Raw genomic sequence first — 17209 nt, 5'->3', positions numbered from 1 at the left:
CTTCTCAAACAATCCATTGAAACAAACGTTCAACGTCTCAATAACTCGTGGCTTTGAGCATCAATTACTGCTTGACGACGAGTCCACTCATTGTCTACTGAGGCATGGCATCCCAATCTTCTTGAAGGGCAGCCCTCAGGTCATTGAGATTCTGGGGTGCAGAGTTTCCAGCCTCTACACGGCAGCTCAGCTGACCCCACAGGTTTTCAATAGGATTCAGGTCTGGAGAGAGTGCAGGCCATTCCATTTGAGGTACGCCCGTCTCCAACAGCCGTTCCCTGATGCTGCCACCTCCATGAGCTGGAGCAACGTCCTTTGTGAATTTTGCCCTTGTTTGACAACAGCAATTTGTGCTAAAAGTACTGAAACATTTAAAAGTGGGACATGTGCATTCAAAAGCTTAGACAAGGCCATATAAAGTTCACCTGTAAAGGTTTTTTTTGTGAGTAGTGCGTGTTGATATTGTATAAAATCTCAAATGCAGGCACGCTTTATTATTCTTTATTATAAATGTTTCTATGAAGACATGACATAAACTAGACATGTTTCCTTGGGCACCATGGGTGAATTTGCAGAAACACTAGTTTCTGTTTTTCTGGGTTAGGTTGCTGCTGCTGGTGATTTTTTGGGGGGTTGTGGGAGTGCCACCCGGGAATCATGTAGTGTAAGTAGAAGTTATTTTTAAAACGTTGCTCATAGAAAGCACAAGCCATTAAAGTATATTACATTTTTATTATTAGTGCTTCATTCAGGCTTTGACATAAACTTTTGTGCTCACCAGCCACTATGAGTAGTGGTTTCCCAGAGTAACAAGCCTCTCAACAGTTTTCCTACCCACAAACAATTGATTCATCAATGGGAGGGGGTTATAATTGACTAGGCCATTATTTTTGCAATGAGTCAACTACACAAATTGCCGCTAGTGCCACTTACATTGGTTATGGCAGATGTGAATGTTTGATGGTGGTCGGAGGGGTCATAGGTGTGCAGGCAGCCACTCCTCTGTCAGCGTGCCCCAGAACAGCTGTGTCGTTTATATACTATAAGCGCTTTGAGTGTGCAAACACAAAATAGAAAGCGACTTATAAATCTGATGCATTATTGTTATTGTTATTATTAATTGCAGCTGTAAATGTTTTGTACACTTTGGAATTAAAGTCTTGCAAAGGTCTTCACACATTGCTCCTTGTCATAGCATTATTCATGTGTTTGTTATAACTAATTAAAAGTTGTTTAGCAGTAGGTCTAACTCATTAAATTTCAGAGTATAGTGCTCTCAAAGTTCATCCCATAATTAAATTTTCACCACAAAATAGTTAGGAGTGAAGTGAAGGATGTGAGGGGGGGAATTGTCATGTAACGAGTGTTTACTCTAGTACCAGCTCTTCCTCTTTCTTGTTTAGTAAAATCCTTTGGGACAGAATACAGTACAAAGTGTAGCAGGTTTTGGGAAAGTTTCTTTTCTTTCCTTTTTTTATGACCTGGCAATCTTTAACTCATTCACTCCCAGCCATTTTCATAAAAGCAATCCCATTCACTCCCGGCTGTTTTACTGGATTTTGACTGATTTTGCAAGGCCCATAATATATTCAGTTGTATTGCTATAAAAACATGGAACCTACCAAAAGAAAGATTAAAGTCTCTTTTTTCATCAGAAAAAAAGTATATTTCTATCTGTTTCCGTTCTGCAGCAATTAGCATTAGAATATAGCTAAGTTTCATCACTATTCACAAATCTATTTAGAATTGTGAGCAAATTTGTTTTTTTTTCAACATAGCCCTGGTTCATCTCCATTGCTCTGCTGCCACCTGCTGGCCGTTTGTGTAATAACTACCAAGGAAGAGCGCGATAAAAGAAAAAGGGGGTCTTCAAAGCAGCACAGACCGTCTACTATGTCTAATCTGTACGTGCGGTGTCTATAGTATACACAGTAGTCTGCTCGTACGATGGGAGTGGTAAGATGGCCGCCCTGTGGCGTCAACAGCTTGCACGGGTGTGTTTGGGCTACGAGCTATCCAGATTTTTTTTACGTACAGATCAGTGGTAGACATCGACCAGTTGACTCTCTGATTTGCCCTGCGTATAGTTGAAAGCAATGGCGTAACACCATGCTGAGAGGCCCCGGTACAAAAAAAGAATTGGGGTCCCTCAATTTTCCCCCCATCCACCGCCCCCACACGCACGAGCGCTCTAAAGTAGAATTATCCTTTGTAGTGGCGGCGCGCATCACACTCATATTTCCGGGTTGTTCTCTCGCCAATTGCACGTTAAGTGATAGCGTGTCGTAGAGCCAATCACAAGCTGGGATGTAGGGAACCGTGTGTAACGCTTCTTATGATTGGCGGAGCCAGGGGACATTGACGGCTGCTTTTCCTGCCAGGCCAAGTATTTTAATCGTTTTCATTCATTTAAAAACAAAAGTAACAACTTTGTTTTCAAAATGTATTCAGTAAAAAGTAGAGATATTCATGTTAAAATGTAGCGGATAAAAGTAAAATGTAGTCTAAAAAAATGAGTACTCAAGAGAGTACAAAGTACTGAAGAAAACTACTCAAGGACAGTATCGAAGTATTTGTACTTCATTACTTCCCATCTCTGGTTACTTTAGTGATTATTTGATTTTAAAAGTTACCAAGTTGTCTCCAAATGGTGGTGGTTTTTCAGATAAACAAAAAACAAAGACTACATTTGTATATGAAATGAATTGTGTGGCTGAGTAGCAATAATGCAGATTTGTTACAAAAGAGTGATGAACTCAAAATTTTTCTAACTCTGGTCTTTTGTCTTTTGTTTCTCTTCTGAGAAATTAGGTTTTGCACTTGATATAAACATTGCTTTATCCTCATGTTCAAAGTTGAATCCTAAACAGCCAAGTGAGTTGCAGTATGCTGAGCAGACGGTTGACACTGCAAAGGAAAAGATATCTTCGTTTATATTTGATAAGTCTTCGTCTAATGGAAAATGATGATTATTTCATTTCTGGCAATGAAGAAAGAGAATCAGTCAGTAATATAGCCCTGAACCAGGATTTGAATATTATCACGTTGCTTCCTCAGAATCATAACTATTTCATGAACCAATGTCTCAAGATGACTGAAGTTTAAATGATGGATGATTTTGGATTTTTAATTTTGTAATCCAGCACATCACACTTTGTTGCACTCATTGTCTCACGACATTCGTGAAGAATAAGAGAACCCTTTAAGCTTTTGGAGGCCTTTCTAATTCCAGGATCAAAAAGCATATATCTCTACTGTCAATATGATAGCTCAGTCACTGCTACATTTTGGATTTGAATCAAATTCCAGAAGACTTTTGACGATGAATATTTGACCTCACGTCATAATGTCTTTACATCATGCTTAAATGCCATTGTTGCATAAGGGGGGAGGGGATGATAAAGGGAAGGAATTAAAACATTGCTCTACAAGCACAGTCCTCTGAAAACAAGACAAATCTGTCTGGTTGGGATGAACATTTAAGTAGCTCTGGGATCAACATAACACTAAATCTCCCTGAATCTGTCCTCCCCCTTGCTGCTCTCAAGTTTTCTCTCCTTTATTCAATGTCGCTCCAACATCACTCCCTGCGCACTATCACGGTCCACCTTCTTCCGTTGGCTCGTTTCCCTTCGCCTCAGGGACAACTTTGTCATTGACTCAGTGTACCACATATTTTTAAGCTCAAAACAGGCTCGGACTGCATCGATTTTAGATACAAACCAAGTGTGACATGCTTTCATCAAACTGGGACGCCCTCGCTCCCAAAAAAAAACAAAAAACTAAATGCCAGGCAGGCACAACAATTTAGAGAGGGAGGGGCACTGACATCTTAGACGCACACACACATAATCTTTCTTCACAATGCAGCCTACCCCTGCCGAAACACCCATTTCTTTTATTTTCCTAATTGCTTTAATGGCAGCTGGGCTGTCCCTGTAAGCTAGTGGCTGTAACTCTCGATCTGTCTTCTTTCAATAATAAGATCAGTAAGCAGCACCATATTAAGTAACACAGTCAGTTGTCAAGCTCTTGATTGTAGAACCTGTTCATTAACACATTCTAATTGTGCCCCCGTTTTACTTATTTGCTGCTCAATTGCTTACCAAGCTGTGATCAAGTATCACGTATGCACGCCAAAACGCTCAACATCTTTATGTTTAGTGGCACAAAGAGCATACAGTCAATCCTCTGGAATGGCAAAAAAACAGAGACACTATAACAATGCAGGCAATTAACATATTCACTCCCAGACATTTTCACTGAAGCAACCCCCTTCGCTCCCAGCTGTTTTACTGGATTTTGACAGATTTTGCAAGGCCTACAGAATATTGCGTCATATTGCTATAAAAACATGGAACCTACCAAAAGAAAGATTAGAGTCTCTTCTTTCATCAGGAAAATAAAGTATATTTCTATATGTTTCCGTTTTGCAGCAATTAGCATTAGAATAAGTTTCATCATTATTCACAAATCTGTTGAAAACTGTGGGTAAATGAGCTTTTTCCAACATGGTCCTGGTTGATCTCTTATACTCTGGCCGTTTTTGTAGTAACTACCATTGCTTCAACCATTCTCTTCGGTTCAAACGCTGCATCAAAGCCTTCTGTATGCTCTAGCATAAAAAAACAACAACATAAAAACAACAACAACATATAAATAAGTTTTGGGAGCATGGTAATATTTAAAATAGAACGTATTTATATATTTTTGGGAGTAAATGGATTTATTAATTAATAATAATAATAATAATAATAATTATTATTATTATTATAATGATGTAGGTTAAATGAAGACCATCAACTGATACAGTGCTATCATAACAGTCAATGTGTCTGCGGAAATGCTCCCACACAGTCAGTCAAACGGAGCGCTTACGCGAAAATACGGTAAATCTAATGTATGAATGGGGCGGCGGGTAACATCTCTCGTTAAGCCCAATATAGCGGAGTAAGAGTAGCGTTTCTTCTTCACACATCTACTCAAGTAAAAGTTGTTATTGTGTGTTAAAACTACAGTACTCTTAGAAGTACTTTTTTTTTCTTCCAAAAAGTAAATGTAACTTGTTACTCCCCACCTTTAAGCATTACACACAAAGTCCGGAATCCTGCAGGTTTTAGATGTTTCCGCTCACTAGCACACCTGATTCATTGCAAGCCTGATAACATCTAAAACCTGCCGGACCTCAAGGACCGGAATTGGTGAACCCTGGACTACAGGGTGTCCCAAAAGCTGGGGCAGACTGGTCGTCTGGAATTTTGTGAGTTTTACAGAGTTTTTGAAAATGTATTAATTTAACAGCTTTCTATAATGCAAATAGTTTAGGATGATTTTACATGATTTTCGGTCCACAAGCCCATAGTTTGGACGGCACTGCTTTACAGTGTTTGTAAGCCCAACATTCCTTTACCTTGGGCTCGCCAATTTACACTGGAGCAGTGTTGCAAAATTGCTCTGTGGCAAAAAGTTTTTTGACTGCACTACAGTGCCAATTTATAGCCTTCACACACACGCATGTGACTGCCTAATATTATCATGATCATCGTCACCGGATTTAAAAGACATTTTCAACAAAATCCCGGCATGTTTGGAAATAGATCATATGGAACACATTGCAGTACAGTTTACTCAAGCACGTGGCAATTATTATAATAAACCTGAAGCACTCAGCTTGTTGGGCAATAGGCGTATACAGCAAATGTGTTTTGCTCATGTATTCAAACAGCCACATTAGATGGGCGGATCCCAATTTGAATAAACATATGGATACAGGCTGACCAGCGCTTTGCATGTGCCTCGTGTATTTGCTGGCCAGCCATGACGTGTTTATTTGGTGTGGGTGAAGATGAGCAGCACACGTCACATAAACAAATACAAAGAGAAGCCAGCATTTTAGTCTGACTCAGTAGGAGGTGCGGCAATCGTCTCAGGAGCAACTGACCCCTGTTGGGAAGGCAATGGGTTCTAATTACCAGGCTTACTGCATCATGGTAAGGGATGTTTTTGTAATTTGATTTCAATCTCTCTTTTGTTATGATTCACATTCCTCTTCACTATTTTGGCACACATCAAAGTGCCACTTTGTATTTTCTTTCTGGGCAAGTTAAACATTTTGAACTAGCTGGTTGCATCGTAGAAATTTAGAATGATCCAGACATTCTATCTTAGTGCCCACAGCACAATAAGAAAGAGAGTCAATAATCTAGCTACGCATCTTGCTTTTATGGACTGTAGCACAATTTGTTGGAGAATTCCAAATCCTTACATAATGTGTCAATTTAAGCTTGGAGTGTGATGGCTTAGTGATGGAAAATATTGTGTGATTGAGGAACAAAATGATTTGCAGTGATCTAGAAACGTTTTTGGATGTCAACAACATAGTCGTCACTTTAAAATAGAAGACATTTTGCCAGTTCCTTTTTTGAAACACTTGCAATGTATGTCCCAAAGAGGACATAATCTCTTTATAATTTCCAACTAAATACTGAAAGTAGTAGTCTGTAAAAATGAAGCACGTACGTGTGAACTGAAACTCTTGGGGTCCTATTTGGCCTGGACGTCTGGCACATCTCACAATTTGGTGACAAAAAGTAGACAACGTTTTAGACTCACAAAAAGCATGTCTAAGTGATGGCGATTTTGGTGGATTTGATCAAGTCGCAGGCAGAATTGCCTTCTATTGGGATTGTTTAAACTGCATGCAGAACCTGACCAAAATACACGAAAAAATGCATTCTTGTTTTTAAAATACGTCATTGATTTCATTATTTTTTTTACATTTCAATCATTTATTTAATTCATTTGAAAAAGAATGGGGAAAAAAACTATATAAAACAATACTCTTCATCGCTGAAGCTGGAGCAGAAAGAAGACACGTCTTATTGTCTCTGCCCCGTTTCTCCTCAGAGTTGAGTTACAAGGTAAAGTAATTAAAATACAACACAAACAACAACAGCTAAAAAAAATTGAAGAAAAAAACGAAATCAAATTGTGACAGCTAGTCTCCGTCACATCTGTACTCAGTTTACAATTTGATTTCTTTTTTTTTTTTTAAAGATCAGTTTTCCTTTCAATTTATACTTGCTTTCTCTTTTTTCAAATCTCTTTACAATATTCAATGGCAATGTTTTGTTATGCACCTTTAGCATAATTTGCAGAATACTGTAATCTACCAATTCAAAAAAACACAACAATTTGAACTGAAGAATGGATTTGTTGGATCTCTAAATGGCTTTCTAGTGATTATTCTTATAGTTGTTTTTGCAACATAAATATTGACTGAGTATAAGTTTTATATAGGCGTTCCCCCAAACCTCAATACAGTAGGTCAGATATGGAACAATCATGGTGATTGATGTCGAAAATTAATAAAAGCAAGACTGTGACATACAGCATGCATTTTGCACTTTGCTCATTTGCAATAGCATAGAATTAATGAACCAGTGTGCACTGGTATCCGAACAAGTTAGTGTGTGTAGTTATGAGTCCAGATTTCTTGGACATTTTTTCGGTTACCATCTTGCCTCACCTTCCTCCTCAAGCCCCTCCTCACTTTTCAGTGGAGCAGGGGTGTCTATATGTGAGAGAGAGAGAGAGAGAGAGAGAGAGAGAGAGAGGTAACTGTTGAGTAGTGGGCTTTTTTGCAGGGTGGACCAGTGGGAGGGCGCATTGTGATGCAACGTTGCATGAATAATGCCACTGGGCTTCTAAATGCTCCGTTGCCATGGGGACCTTTGTGCCTCGCTGAACACTGCATGTGTGTGTGTGTGTGAGTGTGTGTGTGTGTCCATGGCCCCCATGGAGGGAAGGATGAAAAGACATGGAGAAAGCCAAGAGAAGGCTCAAGTGACACTTGTAGTCTGTCTCTCCCCCTCTGTCCATGTCTTTCTGGCTGTGTCTCGACCCAAGACAGATGAGTGTTTGGAGGTAGTAGAGGAAATGTTTTTGGCCAGAGGGGAGCAAAGAGAAAAGCGAGACTGAAGTCTGCTCTGTGAAGTATGGTCCATGTGAAGGTATGTGGACTCACTCACTCCTCTTCTGCCCCGTGGCTTTACTTTGTAACTTTTCTGAAATGGTTCCCCCTTGAAATTGTCATGGTGTTTGTCAGCCTGCAGTAACAGGTGTCTGCATGTCAGGCCTTCATTTGGAGGCGGCAGAGATTGGAGAGGCAGTGGGGGGAAGGAGGAAAGGAGGGAGCAGTGCCTTTTGTTTGAGCTTTTCAAAAAGCCTTGCAAGAGAATTCTCGCCATCCACGCACGCAGTTCGTCATCTCAGCTTAACCTTTCGGTAGCCCGGTGCGCTCGACGGTAGACGCACCAAACAAGCAGGACGCCTTTCATCTTTTCCTTCATCAGCTTTGGTGTTGTTTCCGTGAAGTAGGTGCTTTTGAATGTTCTTAGCATCAACTAATGAGGATGGTTATATTAGTGTCAGATCACGGAGGAGGAGGCAAGCTGTTTTCTTTCATGAAGTAGTTTGTAAGATGTAAATAGGGCACATGCTGTGGATTGTGAGTTTTAACTGCATGTGATGGAATGTCATCTAACTTTCTGGCATCTTTGGCACTCTGTGGCTGTTTATTTTTTGCACCTGCTGAAATGCTCATTCACGCAATAATTACTGTGATTGATTTTTCAATTATGTTCTTTTCCTTTTCTTAATACGACTTTGCATCTTGTTTCATGATATCGGCTAAATAGATGCTTTGCAGGATAGTTTTGTTTTGCAGTGTTGTACAAACACATTCATGTGTCATCATGCTAAAGCTATTAAGACGGAAGAGGCTACTTGTCTCCCTTGTTGGATTTGCAAGTGAGCGACTACAGCAGCATGTGTATGCTCAATTTGCCTATTCATGTGTGTGTGTGTGTGCGTGGGTTTCAGCATGTTAACATCAAGACTGCTATGCACTCAACATTTTCCTGCACGTAGCTGACATGGTGTTTGCCGCACCACATCATCTTATAATCCTGCAGTGTTCCTCAAGGGCAACTTCATACAACATTAGCATTGTTGATAGACCCGCTTCTCCTGTTATACTGCATGGAAACTGTGTTTATATACAAATGCTAATGCTACTTTTAAATGTATGCGGACGTGTGTGTGGTTGCTACTAAAAATAAGATGGCCAATAATCATTAGAGAAGAAGTGGGCCGTCTCCAGCAAGAATGTATTATAATTATATTGTATCAATATGGAAGAGAGACTCGAGCTCCCTTGGATGCAAAAGCTTCGATAGATGAATGTGATTCATCATCATCCCTCTCCACAATATTCTCTGATGAAGGAGCAAAACTGTAATATGTGCTCTGTGTGTTATGTTGTTATTTTAGACACTTGATACATATTACCATATTAGTACAGATCGGAATAATTATTGACCCATTCATTTCCGTACATGAGAGACAAACATTTAAAGATGCTCTTTGTAAAAATGTGCCCAAAAATATCTTTACAATAGCCTTTTTATGTGACCATTTATGACCGGAATATCTTCTAATAGCTTCTTGCCAATAGTTTTCACAGTGGATTTGGGTTTGAATTTCCTGCCCTCTGTGTGCAGATGTGACGCCATATGCGCATTGTCTATGCGTGCAGTTTCATTTTTTCGGCCACACGTGGTAGTAGCAGTACAAAATTAAACTTTCTGTGTTCAGCAGCTTTAGAGGTAAAAAAAAACAAACAAACATTTGTACTCATAGACTGCCATTAAAAAAAAATAAAATAAATTCATAATGTGCTTTTCACTGATGGAGATGTTATTCAGCAAAGTGTACGTTGTTGGAATAATGCCACTGGATAAGTCTGAGAAAGATGCAAGGTGCCTGGAAATGGGATGGAGGGTGGGGTGGGGACAGAATTATTGCACCTTTTGTTGATGGAAATATGAATGAAGTATCTTAAGATGTTGTAAGCAGAGATGTTTCCATCCCTGCTAAACAAGGTTGATGACTTCCCAAATTCCATTCCGCAAGATGGAGCGCCGTCTCATGAAAGTATTCTTATCTGTCAGTGGTTAGATCAGCAGTTTACAGATGCTTCCATTGGTTTGTGTGGTCCTGCAGTGTGACCTCCCGTATCTCACCACATTTGATTTTTATCTTCGGGGGCATTTAAAGGCCATGATGCTTCAGGAAAAGATAACAAATAAAATGGAAAAACTCCAGCTGTGCTAATACGCCATCTTCAGGCGTGGAGGAAATGCATTGAAATGTATTTTTTAGAACAATGGTAGTTATATATAAATGAAAATAATTTTCATAGTCATTAGTCAAATTTCCTTGTCTTTTTATAGTTATATACTGAAAAAGGAAACTGATTGGCTAATGTGAATTTGTGGAGAACAGGGTTATCAAACTTTTTAACACATTCAAAATAAATGACAAATAAGTTGAAAAATATATTATGAAGTGCATAATATAAGCCAACCTAATAAAGCATTGGATCTTGGAAAAGCTGAATACTTGGATGGCATTAGATTTTATGAACATACCCACTAAAGTGTGTCTTTAAAGTGTAAGTAAATGCATATGTAAAAGATACATCTTGCCCTATTTTTACATGCTTCATGGTAACGATTGATTATGTAAAAATGTGGAATCCCACCAGTAGAGTGTCATCAACCAGTTTGCTAACACAAATCGTCATCTTAAAGCACACTGCAGGCATTACATGCTCTTTCTGGGAATTTGACAACCAGTCACTGTTTTGCATAATTTGGGCAAATTGGTTATGTTAAATTAGCCATAATGATTTCTTGCAGCTGACATTTAACTCATAATCGGCTGCTGGCTGCTTTTGTGTTTCAGCCTGGCACACTTCATCCTCAACCAGCAAAATGAAAATAAATAAATAAATTAAAAAAAGGCAAACTTGCATTTGAAAAAACTTCAACATCATTTGAACAAAACGTTTTCTTGAAAGTGAAAGTTTGCACGGATTTTACACACCCCTAGTTTTGTGTAAAACACACACACTGGTTCTTCAAGAGTTTTGCAAACTCTTCTAATATTATCATCCAAGTGGTAAAATATGGAGTGTTTTCCCACCAGACGGCAGAATCCACTTCACAACAATTATAAATGTGTGATGTAAAATAAAATTTAGCGCGAGTGTAAATAGAACAACTCTAACATACTCCTCATCTCTTGCTTTCACTCCAGGAGTTGCAGTTTGAACGTCTCACCAGGGAGCTGGAAGCCGAACGACAGATTGTTGCCAGTCAGCTGGAGAGATGCAAGCTTGGCTCTGAGGCTGGAAGCATGACGAGCATCAGGTGTGTGCACAGTGTGTATGTGTGTGCGTGATTTTATGTGTGTCAAAACCATCAGATTCTCTTCTAGGAACACGCTTGGGTATCAGCTGTGCTCTTGCAGGTGACTGGATTTTCAGCAGGTTCCACTAAAGCAGCCCTCTTTGATTCATGTCCAGAATTAATCTATTTAAAAATAATAATAATAATCACACTTAGCGTGTTATTTTTCTAGCAACTGCACAATTTACACATCATAAACTCTGTTATGAATATAGTGCCATACAGTAATACAATAAGTGCCGCTATAAAAAAAAAAACTGATCAATCAATATGCTCGACCCATCATAATATAGACCACAAACAAAAAAAGTGTTTGTTTTGAAACCTGCACCACATTATCAATGCTAATGAATTCACTGGATTTGAATAGGCGAGAACACCATGTCAGGTGGCAGCCTGTTCTCATGTAATTTGAATTTTTTTTTTTTTTAATAATTACTGTTGTATGAATTTTGCAAAAAACAATATGTCCTACGGCTAGGGCTAGGCCAATATCTTAAAACTCTGAATTAATGTCAGAACTGTCATTGATGGTGTAGCGGTGCCTGACTTGTGTATAGGTCAGAGTGAGTTCATATCCCACTCAGTGGTGGTGTGAATATGAGTGTGAAAGGTTGCCTGTTTCTATATGTGAAATAATCTGGAATAGTCTCCAAATCAGCAGAAAGCATTGTTAAAAATTGATGGAGCTTTTCTTTGACAAAATTAATTCTTATCCTTTAATGTGATTCCCTAAAACAACATTTCATAAGTTAAATAGTGTATTGTTGATTTTTTTTGTCACTCACAGATAAACCGGTTGCCCCACAATTAAATGAGCTGCAGCCAAGGGTCTAAATTAAATGAACTATCGCATATTGCAGCGTATTAGCCTACATCATCCCTGTCCTGTGAAAAATCCTTATGTCCAGTTTTTTTGTTGTTGGATGAAACTCAACGCAAACATCCCCAAAACATTTTTTTTTAAATGGACACAAGTATTTTTCACAGGACATTGGCGATATGCTTATATTTCTATGGCCAGCATCACTATCACATCTTCTTTTAACCCCTAAAAATATGTAATTTACTAAAATAGATAAATAAACAAATAAATAATTAAATGTAAAAAAAATGTAAATCCAATGCTCACACCACCTGCCATGTGTGTTCATCTGTTGTAATCTAAATAAATAAATAAAAGCACATTATTTGAGGCGCCTCTCGGAAAATACAAGGTCCGTCAATCTAACAAACAGTAAAATCAAGATTAAAATAAATAAATAAACACAAGAAATATAAATGTATGTAAAACATAATACATAGTCAATTCATTGATTGTTGGGAAGTGATTGTGGATTAATTATGGTGGTATGCCAATGAGGCAAAATGAAGAATGCAGTACTTGGCTCCAACCAGCAGAGGCGCTATGGATTGTGGTCTAGCAACATGATGTTACCATAGTCCAGGGCATCGAGGGCCGAAGTCCTGCAGGTTTTGCATGTTGCCCTTCTCCAACACAGCTGATATATGATCAGCTCATTAGCAAGCTCTGCATAAGCCTGATAATGATCCTGTTGATTGGAATCAGCTTGTATTGGAAGTCAGAAACCTCCAAAACCTGCAGGACTCCGGCCCTCGAGGACCAAGATTGCCCACCTCTGTACTCGTCATACAGCATTTTTCAGATCAGTTCCAGACACAGTTGAGAAATGAATCGTTTACCCAATTTGCCAGACGGGCTAGTGAAGTTAGCACGTCAGTCTGTCTGCCTAACTTCAACTGTGTTTATAGGTGCTGGACTGACTGTCACTAGTAGTCTGTGTTAATGTCTAAGCAAGGTGAGGTTAGTTTTCTGAGTGTTCGAAATGATTTGTAGTGGGTAACGTCACGAGTTTATTGTTTTTGTTGGTCAAGGTTGACAAGCGACACTGCGATAGAATCAAAACAATCCTCCCAACACAACTGACCTCTTGCTATTGCTGTTTGCAGAAGTGACCACTTGGTGATGAGATGAGTGTGAACACTAGCAATGGAACTAATCGGGCATAAGCATATAGTTAATAAGGTTCATTACTGGAGCAATGAAGGACAAGTTAGCAGCTTTTACTTCACCGTTTGTCTTACAGGCAGTGTAAGTTAATCAGCCTCTTTGCAGCTTTCATTGGAGTCTGTTGTGTTCAGGCAAAGTGTGCATAATGTGAACATGCTGTTTTATCGTGTGCTTCGGACCTGGACCTTCTTTTCTCTGTTATTCCACAGTCAATATTCCACACATTCCAAGCCTTTCTGACACGATGATGGTATAGTACTTAGTCTTCCTCTTAACACAATGTAACGTGGTTATGGTTAAAACTCCTTTGGCTTGAGTTTTTTTTTTTTTACATCACACACATCCAGGTAGATAATAACAATCAGCTACTATCACTTTGATTCAGCTAAGTGAGAAGGAATGTCATCCGTCTTAGACTAGACCAACAAAGAGTGTGAAGATCCTTGCGAAGACTGATCAATGAATGAGCTTGGCTGCGCCACACATTTATCTCCTCAATGTCTTCACAGAGACTTCTGTTTAAAATAAAGTGTACAGGTTGTGAAATACCTGAAGCAGCCTTGTTGTCAACCAGCAGCATACGTGCTAATTGTTGGTTGCCATCTTGTATATTTACTACAAACATTTTTTCCTCTGCACAATTCACAGTTTCTGTCTCTCTTTATGCTTGAAATACACTGGAGATGTTACTAGTTCATTTTGCATTGTGAATTATTTTCCTACATTTGTTTGAATGTGAGTGTGAGTGTACATGGTTGTTTGTCTCTACTTGTCCTGTGATTGTCTGGCAACCAGTCCAAAGTGTACCCCGCCTCTCACCCGATGTCGGCTCCAGTTGGCTCGCAATGAGGATAAGGATAATGGATGGATGAATGCGCCAGGGCTATAATGGTTGCCGTGAAAATATGGACGATATTTGAAATAACTTTTGAATTTTAGTGTAAATAGAAGGTCGGCACGGTGGATGACTGGTTAGCACGTCCGTCTCCCAGTGCAGAGGATGTGAGATTGAGTCCGGGCTTCGGCCTTCCTGGGTGGAATTTGAATGTTCTCCCCGTGCTTGTGTAGGTTTTCTCCGGGTGCTCCGGTTTCCTCCCACATTCCAAAGACATGCACGGCAGGCTAATTGAACACTCCAAATTGTCCATAGGTGTATTTGTGAGTGTGGATAGTTGTCTGTCTCTGTGTGCTCTGTGATTGGCTGGCAACCAGTTCAGGGCGTACCCCTCCTACTGCCCAAAGCCAGCTGGGATAGGCTCCAGCGACCCTTGTGAGGACAAGCGGTTAAGAAAATGGATGGATGTAAATAGAAGTTAACTCTTGTAAATATCTAAAAATCATGAATATTTTTTTAAGTTCTGTATTTGTGCTTTTTGGGGGGTGTCAGAGGCTTATATTAGATGCTCTATTGTATTGCTAATGTAAATAATAAAGACATAACAATAAATATTGAGCATTATCATGTTTGCAAAGATTTTTGGATCGCTTTGAGGGTGCATCTCACACTAGGGCCATTTCTTCCCCCCTCCCCTGTCCCGCTGCGGCCCACACTCACGTTACTCTAACCAAACCGTGCCCGGGCCCAGTTGCCTCCGAAATATACGTCATCACGTTGATTCACGCAAGAAGAAGACGTCATCATAAGGCGACTGCACTTCATCATCAGACCAACGTGAGCCCTTTGCTGCTGCCATCTCTTTGCTAGGGACGCTCTGGTTGTTGTATGGTCAACAGTTCTGGTCGTTCGCTATATACGATGCACACACGTATGTGACGTCATGGTTATGTTTCGCGCTGCGAGGGGTCGCCGCGGCTGTGCGCATGTGCGGCCAACTGTATCGTTCTCTGGCCCACCTCTCCCAATCGTGCTAAACTGGGGATCCGAACCGTACTCAAGCGCGGATCGATTGTGCTCACGCTACCGGACTTCAGCAATAAGCGTGCTTGGGCACGGTACAATGGCCCTAATGTGAGTGCGCCCTGAGCAACTGTACAGTACTAAGATGACCATATTTTGGCTGAGAATCCACCTCACGATGGGAAACAAATAGTATCTGCGCTCTTGATGGATTTCCAGACCTCAGATTACATGGCAATTCTTTGTTGTCACTGCAAACTTCATCTTAAATGACATCAGCATTCTGTCATGTTTTCAGCACCTAACCTGCCCGTCCAGCCCTAAACAATAACAACAATAATGTGAGTAGTAATTCAATTATAGAGGCCATAATCATCACGTAACCATTGAAGAGGTTAAATTTATTCCTCTTTTGCGTGTTCCAAAAATATGAAGACAGATTTTTAATGTAAGAAAAAACACCTTTGCAAAAATGATTTATTAAAAACAGAGATCTCCGGACATTGGGGCCGACCCTGAAACATCACGTAGGAGGTGGAATTTTCAGAGTGCCCATTGTGCCCCCTCCTTTGCGGAAGAGGCTTCTTATAGTATATAGCAGACCGCCTCTCTCCTCCTACTAAGAATGAGCAGAACAGATTGGCTCTCACTCAACATGTCACACAATATTACCCTCGTATACAAACTGCACCTGTTTTCATTTGTAGACAAAATATACTCTCAAGAGTGGCCGTGAATGATGATACGAACAGAGTCAGGGGTGTGTGTGTTCGAGACAGACTCTGTTCTCACGAACAGAATGTGTTTTTGCACACTGAGAAGGAATTTTAGACCAAACAATTTACCAGCTTAGGTTAAGGTCAAATTATACTGAGTTCAACACTATTTCACCTACTTTACACATCTATAAGACATTTCAACATGGTTAATATATGAAATAAAGAATTAAAATGTTAATAATGTCTAACACCATCCAGGCAAGCATATAATGAGTGTGATTTGTCACAAAAGGTGTTGCAGACTGACACTTTAGCTGTCAGTTCACTACCAGGAAACAGAGCAAATAAGACTGTTTGCTCACTGATGCCCTTAGTTCATTTAAAAAACGCAATCTGAACTATCAAAAATATCAAATTTTAAAAAGTATGCAAAAATAAAACTACCACGTTTTATTCCTGAGGTAATTCCCCCCACCAGCTGCCCATTCTGTACGTGAGGCAAGCACCTATGTGTAATTTCATATTGAAATGTGAAAAGTTGATTGAAGCCAAGCTCCCCTGGAAACAAAAGCGCTGCGTCCATTTGGCCGAGTCAAACAGAAAAAAGTGACTATGAATGAGTGTCAAGTGCTGCTGAGCGAGTGTGGGAGGTTGCGCAGTTCCGCTGTGTGCTGCACGATAAAGACTTTCAGAGGTGCTAATGAGTCCTTCAGCTCTGCCTTTGTTTCCAGCCTTAATCAGTCACCACAGGTCACACATTGTCTACCGCAGCATCTGCTGCTGTTTTGTCACTTCAAAAGGCACACAAACCCTCCGTGTGTGTATGCATGCGAGTGTGTTTATCAGTTCATCACACAACAGACATTAAAACATATGCTGCTCTTTTCAGTTAAAGGAACATTCCAACGTGCATGCTAAAAATATTACAATGATTTGGACCTTGCCTTGAGTGGCAGATTGTCGCCACCATTTTCTATTTGTTAATTACTAGGAGCAGAATTGTGTAGTGGTTAGCACATCTGCTTCACAATTGAGAGGCTTTAAATGTTGGCTCAAGCCCTCTTGAATGGAGTTTTTTTTTTAATGCACTTCAGCTCCTTCCCACATTCCATGGTAGGTTGATGTTTGTCTATAGCCGCGTTTCCACCGCAGGAACTTCGGGGTAAATTTACGGGGTCAGCCCCGTATGTGCGCGCCTCCACTGCAGGAGCCTTCCCAACCGGGCCACATTTACAGGAACTTACGGGGACGAGCGGAGGTCCTACTCGAGGGTAGGTACTCGGCC

General features: G+C 40.0%; 1 protein-coding gene across 13 annotated transcripts in view; it reads left to right on the top strand.

The window, feature by feature from the left end:
• The window catches only part of ctnnd2b (catenin (cadherin-associated protein), delta 2b), a 144575-nt gene that overhangs the window by 42376 nt on the left and 84990 nt on the right, over positions 1–17209 (top strand). For 11 of the 13 annotated variants that reach the window (XM_077556413.1, XM_077556417.1, XM_077556411.1 and 8 more), the window contains exon 3: positions 11164–11276. In XM_077556413.1, the coding sequence (XP_077412539.1) occupies positions 11164–11276 (113 nt within the window). Of the gene's footprint in view, positions 1–7839; positions 8013–8242; positions 8376–11163; positions 11277–17209 lie in introns of those variants that run through there. The other 2 variants (XM_077556415.1, XM_077556416.1) reach the window with 2 other exon arrangements.

The sequence above is a fragment of the Vanacampus margaritifer genome, chromosome 2 (genome assembly GCF_051991255.1).
Source record: "Vanacampus margaritifer isolate UIUO_Vmar chromosome 2, RoL_Vmar_1.0, whole genome shotgun sequence".
NCBI lineage: Eukaryota > Metazoa > Chordata > Actinopteri > Syngnathiformes > Syngnathidae > Vanacampus > Vanacampus margaritifer.
This window is presented reverse-complemented; position numbering and strand designations above follow the sequence as displayed.